Source organism: Manduca sexta, unplaced genomic scaffold (assembly GCF_014839805.1).
Source record: "Manduca sexta isolate Smith_Timp_Sample1 unplaced genomic scaffold, JHU_Msex_v1.0 HiC_scaffold_1841, whole genome shotgun sequence".
Classification (NCBI taxonomy): Eukaryota; Metazoa; Arthropoda; class Insecta; order Lepidoptera; family Sphingidae; genus Manduca; species Manduca sexta.
In genome coordinates, this window is record NW_023592746.1 from 5660 (window position 1) to 14041 (window position 8382).

The following is an 8382-nucleotide window of genomic DNA, read 5'->3' on the forward strand; positions in this document are numbered from 1 at the left end:
AAAATCAAGGCAATAAACAGATTTTTATACGCGAGTGGCAGTGTGAGATGACGCGCGCGTGTGTGTGTTGCAAACAGCTGCACACAAACAAGTTTAACTTTCTATATATACATGTTATAAGGAATAAATTGATATGTGTATAGAGACACGCGCAGTTTCACTGGGCAGCTCCGCCACCGCCTCACCCACGTGTCCTACATCATCCTCCTTGTTTACCACATATCCCGCGTCGTGTGCCGCCACCCTATTAAATTTACATCCATTTATGAATTGTTTTTATTTATCCGGATATATAATATATTTCATATTTTTAAGTAATATTGTAGGTGAACATAGATCGTGGATGATACATTATATTGTCTTGAACTACCACAACACAAAGTATACATTACAGTTATCACTGTCCACTACCATATTGAAGCGACATAAAAACTCTAAATCATACTTATACACATTTATTTTCTTTTTGTACCTTAAATTTTATTGAAAAAGTTTAGATTTAAAACATTAATCAGACTCATATTGGCAAGCTTTGTGGTTTTACAATACTATCATGAGCAGCTTGGAACAGCCGGGAGCGAGCCGCGGCGATAACTTGCGTCGGATGTTACGGCTGGATTCTGTTTGATGACGGGGATGTGATTGCAGATACTGTACATATTCCGTGGCATTGGTTGATTTGTCATCTTAATTGCGAACTGCACTCGCGCTGGCGTAAAATGGAAAGCACTAGTGAGTATAAACACAGCATGGCGACTTGCGCGGAGTCCAGAGACCGCCGCGCGGAGCATCGCTCTAACACTACTGTGTTGTAATCTAACACTGGATTGTGTCCACTCAACCACGCCTCTTATACACAGGCATTACGACAATATCAATTCACTATATCAGATGTTGAAACGGTGAAGACTACGTGGCCTACCGTTCGAGCGACACCGATTGTTGGCGGTGACCACTTGAAGGATAGGTACTGTATATGAGTAGTAAAATTTTAACAAACGAAAATACTAGCTAAAACAAACTACTAGTTATAATACATTTGAATAAATTAAATCATCAGTCCCCCTCGGGACCGTGAAGGCTGCAAAGTCTTCGAAACGTCGGGAGAAAAATAAAATTCACAAAACCGCGATAGAATCCGGAAAATTGGTTTAATTTCAAATGAAATCATCGATAACACCTGTGTATAGAAAGCAAGTATCTATTATTATGTGTCGAATGTTCGATGATTTTTGCAAGAGGGCGAATTGATAGATAGCAGAGAAAAAGCCGCCGTCTCTGAAGAATACTGAAGGTTTAATATAAACTAAAGTACGAGCTACTCTCGCGATACACAACTCAAATAGCACCGTTAGTAAACTCGCTGCACGAGCTCCGACCTCCGGTCACGCGACGCATATGACTACATCTCATTCACAGCGGTAGAACTCGATCCACGAGCACAACAACAGCCCACCTCGCCTGTCTAGCATAACAGCTAAATAATAATTATATTTGGAGAGAGAAAACTACATTTCACTAATGTGAAATTTAAGAGTACCTAAATGAAAAAAAAATGCTTATTTCGGAGTTTAGCAGTTCAATAAGGAGTTATACTTATATGCGACAGTTTATGCACAGGCTGTTATTGTTCTCGCAGCGTCATAATATATATAAACGTATCTGCCTTTTTACATCTATTACAATATATTTTACATGCACATTTTAACATGATAGTTTAATATACCTGTACTGGTATAACGCAGGATTATCAATACCTAAAAGTAACCGTTGACATCACAAATGTAATAACATTGACTCTGTGTGGTTTACATTAGGTACCAAATGTCGATCCTTTATATATATACAATAATATCTGATAGGGTATTACTTTTAGTGGTAATTTACGAACGGTTTTATATAATACTGCGTAATAACTGTTTTTAACGCTCTTATCTGTAAATCTTGGCGAAAAGCAAGCGCCGCCGCGCGCCGTGCGTCACCAGTCTTCAACAATTAAAGCCAGCCGTGTAATTGCACATCGATATATAAATACTGGTCACTCACGAGCGACGTCAAGCGGGCCACACAATTGCATTCGTAACATTGTCATTTATTAGCAGTAAAATCGTTGGACTACATGCGCATTTATATATTTTGTATTTGAACAAACTAAAATTAGTACATAGCAACTGACAAAATCGGAATATCCTAATATAATAATATGAGCAATTACTTTAATACCTATACAGTCCGACGGAACACAGCACCGATCATTGTGTCACAACAGCACGTGTGTAGCCCGCACTGGCGGCAGTGTCGCGTCCGGAGTCGCACGCTACGGAGCCGATATAAATACTTATCCTAATATTTACACGATACTATTTCGATATTATTATATAAGGCACGTTTGTAAAAGGAAGTTTTTAGTAAGAAATCTTGTTCCGATTTCGTGATGGAGCAGTTTCGTTCAGCCGCCGTGCTGCGGTGGCGCGGACGCGCGGACGCGCGGTCAGGCGAGCGGCGGCGGCGGCGCGGGCGGCGGCGGGTGGCGGCGCGCGGCCACGGCGGCGCGCGGCGGCGACAGCACCGCGTGCGGCACCTGCACCGTGCGACCGCACAGCTGCGACACACACACTTCTCATTTTATGCTCTCGTCTGATACAACATTTAAAATTGTTTTATTCTAACTACCGTCCATGTATATACGACTGCAGATCGAATACTAAGCTAGGTTATTCTAACTTAGTTCGCAAAGGTGATATATTTGTATAGACCGTAAACATATTAAAGAAGTTATATTATGCTGTAGGAATTTTACTTATTTATGCGAGGGAAGTTAAACTTAAAAAGAGTCACACTGTATTCCACATCCCGATATGTACAAACTTAACGGCTGAAATAACTGTAATAGTGCCATTGGACAGTTCACCTGCACGGCGAGGTGTCCGGAGCCGGAGCGCGCGGCGCCGAGCACGAGCACGTGGTCGCCGGCGCGGAGCCGCGCGCCCGCCTCGTCCGCCCAGTCCGCGCGCGCCGTGCGCTGCTGCGGGTAGCGCACCTTCACGCCGCCCGACACCACGTACGCGCGCGGCGCCGGCAGCGGCGGCGGCCGCTCCTGCAACACGCGCCCGTTACTGCACCCGCATACACATACATCCACCTCGCAATGTGCGTGGCACGCGGTGTGATACGGCAGTCGCTTGACTCATGCCAAATAGACTCCTTTAGTAGAATTCATTCCCAAGTAAAACTGCAAAAAAGACTCTCACAAGTTGTTACCTAACCTTACCAACGAACCCATAATTTTCAATGATGCTTACCAAGTCGAGACCGAAGAGGGAGCAGGTACGTTTGACGAGCGCGGGGTCGCACTTGTCTGGTGGCTCTGGGGGCGGCGTGCCGGCGATGGGCGCGGGGCGAGGGCGCGCGGGCGCGGCGGGTGCGGGGGGCGCGGGCGGGGGGCGGGGGCGCGCGCGGTGCCGCCGCCACGTCGCCTGGATGCACTCCGCCGCTGCCTGACGTCGTGCACGGCGCATGCGCTCCAGGACCTAAACAATAACACTCATACAGTCATACGTGCCTCCACTACACGTAATCATTTCAACAATGAATATATTTGCTTTATAGAATCAACCGACGTTGGAGCTACGCATAACGTACTTAATAGTAAAATTTTACACAGCCTCAGGTGCTCGCGCATTTTACGATTCCGTTCTCTGTTTAATTATAATCTTAATCATAGGAATGTATAGAGGAAGGTCTCGTTGGCCCGTGGCCATCCTAGAATTGTCTGATGACCACCCACAGCATTTTGACTCAACCTACTACTACTAAAAATTTACTAGTCAAAATTTATTTACGATACAGGCCCTTTCTGGTAATTGTCTCTATTTATGCCCATGTCTGTAATATCAATACTATTGTAGTGAGTTTCTTTTTATTCGATTTTATTTCAGGGAGATAGTAGCCCAGAATAGCTGTCTCTGGCAAAGAAGTGCGCACATGATAGGGGTAAAAGGAATGCCGTATTTGTGGTAAGTTGATTAGTTTGTAATGCGGATATTCGAAGTGGTGAGTGGTAACCTGTCGCATGCCCTCGCTGAGGAACACGTGTCGCTTGCCGAGCGCCCAGCGCACGGCGGCGGGCGACGCGGGCGCAGAGCAGCGCGGCGGCGGCCTGCACGGAGCGCAGCACGCGTGCGCACTCGGCGCCCCCCTCGCGCTCCGCTCGCTCCCCGCGCTCCCCGCGCTCCGCCCTCTCCCCGCGGTCCCCGCGCTCGCCCCGCGCGCCGCGCCCCCACAGTGCGCGGTAGCGAGCGCTGAAAGCTCGGAAACGCATGCGGTGCGGGTACCCGCTCGCCATCAGCTGCGTCGTCTCCAGGATTTGTAGAGCGCGCACCTGGAAAACACATTTTACTATTTATACGAATATCAACGCTGTTATTGTATGTCCTTTCATTAGAAAACAACAACCGAACCGAAGTTACTTAAAATTGTAGGTACTACTAGTTGTAGGGCCAGTATGATTTTTATTCGTTTAGGTACTGATAGCATGTTAGTATTCGAAGGCACTAAAATTTCCACATGGGATTCGATATTGACCTGCCTGGCAACCGTGGCGCGCTCAAAAAGCATAGGTGTTTCAGTGGCATTAGCTCGTAGACACCTGACGAAATGCGGACGCGCGTGCACCAGTGTCCGCAGTAGGTTGTCCAGTCGCGTGTGAAAGTCCTGCGTCAGCGTGGACCCTCCCTCGGCTGCCACGGTGGGCGAAGCGCGAGAAGAAACCGCCGCCGGCGTTCGCCGCACCACCCTGTGCCGCTAACGCCTGTACATAAACGAACATAGCAATAACTTAAGTCACAGTGTAGATAGGTAATGAAAATACAGCAATAAATCAAACTAATGGGCACCTTTAGTTCGGCGCCAAAAAGGTGGGTAGCGAAACCGAATTCGCAAGTGGCGGAGTCGAAGGCGGCAAGCAGATCATCTGGGACCGCGTCACGGTTGGCCTCGAGGAAGTCGGCCGCATCGTAGGTGACCTCGGCCGCGTAGTGCCGCACGGCGAAGCGGCGCGCGTGCGGCGGCCGCGCGTCGGCGAGGCGCGGGTGCGCGCGGTGAGCGGCGCGCACGCGCGACACGTACTGCTCCGCCGACCCGCCCGCAGCACACTCCGCGTCTAGCGCCGCCAGCAGCCCGCCGCGCAGCGACGACACCAGGTCGATGCACGGCACGTTGTCCACGTACTCCACCTCCAGCGGACACGCCACGCCCTCCTCGCGGCATGACTCCGCCGCCGATTTGAACACGTGCGTGTTGTAGAAGTGCTGCATGGTCTCCGCACAAAGGTTTGCACACAGGTGCTCCAGACGGCTAGGCGCTGCGTCTTCGAACCCGAACATGTCCAGGATGCCTACAAACCCATCGGTGGCGTGACGTACAGCGTCGTTGAGGGCCGCCATCGAGCGCGCCCCCGCCCGCGCGGCTCGGGCGGCCCCCGCGGACAGAGCGCGTCGGGCCGCCTCCGGACCATGCACGGACTCGTTCGAGTCCGACGAGAGCGTTCCCAACGTTGAGCCTAGTCGTTTCAGTGAGTTAGCCCGGCGCACGATGGTAGCGACTGTACGGCAGTACAATGCCTTCGCCAAGGAGTCGCGCGCGGCGCTGGCGGCGGCCGGCGTGGCGGCAGCGCGCGGGCCCCGCGCCGTGCCGGTGCCCAGCGAGCGCCGCGGCGGGGCGCGAGTGGCCAGGCCGCGGAGCAGCGCCGGAGCGGCGACACCGAGCAGCGCGGCGGCGGCGGCCAGCTCGGCCTCGCCGCCTGGTTCGGCGCCGCCCTCGGTATTTTCGATGAACTGCACGTTGCCGAGCAGCAGCACGGCGGCGAGCACGCGCACTACGTCCAGGAATGGGATGCCGAGGATCACGAGACAGGTCTTCCACGCGTGAAACCGCGCCGCGTCCTCCGGCTCCGCGCGACGTTGGTGCGGAGATGCCAGGTACCTATTGGCCATGCGATACACAACGATTTATGGTATTTACACTACAAGGTATAATGATCTTTATTAGTTGGTACTTTAAATATACCTCAAATCTTGGGGACCGTATCCCTCAAGGTGAAGCTGGGCGCGTTCGTCAGGGGTGAGGCCGGCCAGCATCTGGTAGAAGATGTGGTAGTTGCGCTCGCCAGGCGGCGGCCGCACAACGCGGGTCTGGTCTAAGAAGTAGCAGTGAATCTTGGTACGGTACAATGCGCCGTCGGTCACCTGCACCTCGATGAAGTGACCCTGGTGGTCACAAAGTGTAATATCAATAAACGCTGATAATACTATGGAATGAGGTGTCAGAAGTCGAGTTACGAGTTATGAATGTGTATTGTACGAGTATAATATGACTTACAATGCGACTGGAGTGTGAGTTGGCGGGCGTGGCAGCGGTGCCGAGGGCGCGCAGCACGGTGAAGGCGGCGGCAAGATGCTTGAACGCATCTGTCTCGGGCCCGCCGCCCGCCACGTCGAACAGCCGCCGCAGCAGCACCATCGACGCGTGCGTCTTGCCCGACCCCGACACTCCCGACAAGATGATGGCCTGCCAATCACAAAACCACTTAACATTGAACTCGAATCGGTCGTCGCCGGACTCAATCTGCTTCAAGCCTCATCAACAACACCAAAAAATGTACAGAAATGTGTCTAAAAAAATGTGCTTTAAGGCGATACCTCAAGGTCCATTTTCATACATTTTGTTTCACCTTTAATCTGGGTAACTAAACAAGTATTGGCAAGTAAAGAATTTAAATTCACGTCTAGTTAGTGATTAGTTCTCGCAGTTGAAAGAAAAACGTAAAAATAATTAATAATCATGGATATTTCGGCCTTTAAAATTTAATATGACGAAATTTTAAAATTGATAATTGAATTGAAAATTGAAAATTGATGATTAATTGAATTTAAAATTGATATTTAAGCTAGATAAATCATGAACAAATATACAAATACATTGTGCTGCCAGCGTACAAAGACAGCAAGTCAGATCGTCGCCAGAGATGAACACACGGCCGCAGTACAGCAAATGGAAGTTACTAAGGTTATATTTAAATTTGTACCCAAATGTTTACCCTGTTACATATAGCTGGTAAAATGTGGGTGTATTACACTCCCTACCCCGAAAAATGAGGAAAGAAAAAGGTGAAACACCATATATGTGCTATTGCACATTCCACTGTGTATGTTTGTTAGTAGGAAATGAATACTCCTTTTAATTGATTTGAAAGAAATTTAGCTCATAGATGGACTATGCAATTAAAATTAAACAATGTTTCCGTATATTTGTTCAAGCATTTATCTAGTTTAACTAGCAAATTTTACTAGGCACCGACTTCAAGATTGGTATTAAGTATATACCTATTATGAGAAATTATTTTTTGTTTTTGAGTGGTTTTTGAAGTTGGTTTAATTTTTTGTTAAAATGTTTTTGACAATAGTTATTAATACTAGCTTTTGCCCGCGGCTCCGCCCGCGTTATAAAGTTTTTCAGGCTAAAGTTTTCCGTTATAAAAGTCACGCTATATATTTTTCCGAAAGCCTGTGTTCTTCCCAGGGTCTCAAACTGTCTTCATACCAAATTTTATCCTAATACGTTGGGTAGTTTTGAGTTTAACACGTTCAGGCAGACAAATTCAGCGGGGACTTTGTTTTATAATAAATTTTTGTATAACTTTTTAAGAGGAACAATCCCGTCATACATCATTGTTGCATAACTTTAATCGTTTACGCAGCAGCGCACTCAACAGAAGCTCTCAAAAATAATATATTTTCCCCGTTTTTGCAACATGTTGAAACTGTTACTGCTCTGCTCCTATTGGTCATAGCGTGATGATATATAGGCTATAGCACTCCATGAATAAAGGGTTATCCAACATAAAAAATTTTTTTCAGTTCGAACCGATAGTTCCTGAGATTAGCCATTACTGAACCGCTCCTATTGGGTATAGCGTGATGATATATAGCACTCCACAAACAAAGGACTATCCAACACAAAAATATTTTTTCAGTTCGAACCGGTAGTTCCTGAGATTAGCCATTACTGCTCCGCTCCTATTGGGTATAGCGTGATGATATATAACCTATAGCACTTCACGAATAAAGGGCTATCCAACACAAAAATAATTTTTCAGTTCGGTAGTTCCTGAGATTAGCCATTTCTGCTCCGCTCCTATTGGGTGTAGCGTGATGATATATAGCCTATAGCACTCCACAAACAAAGGGCTATCCAACACAAAAAGAATTTTTCAGTTTGAACCAGTAGTTCCCGAGATTAGAGCGTTCAAACAAACAAACTCTTCAGCTTTATATAATAGTATAGAGTATAGATGTCGCAGTAGTCAAAGTTGCGTTAATGATG

The 8382-nt window shown here is 47.8% G+C and overlaps 1 protein-coding gene across 1 annotated transcript; it reads right to left on the minus strand.

The window, feature by feature from the left end:
* Nucleotides 1-450: 450 nt before the first annotated feature.
* Nucleotides 451-6567, minus strand: LOC115451355 (unconventional myosin-IXb; the record flags this gene model as incomplete). Its single annotated transcript, XM_037445594.1, is given in 10 exon segments — nt 451-2602; nt 2912-3097; nt 3303-3530; nt 4066-4146; nt 4148-4381; nt 4585-4779; nt 4781-4810; nt 4896-5982; nt 6067-6266; nt 6379-6567. Coding segments are annotated over 10 exon segments (2541 nt in total), but the record flags the coding sequence as incomplete, so codon positions are not given.
* Nucleotides 6568-8382: the final 1815 nt, after the last annotated feature.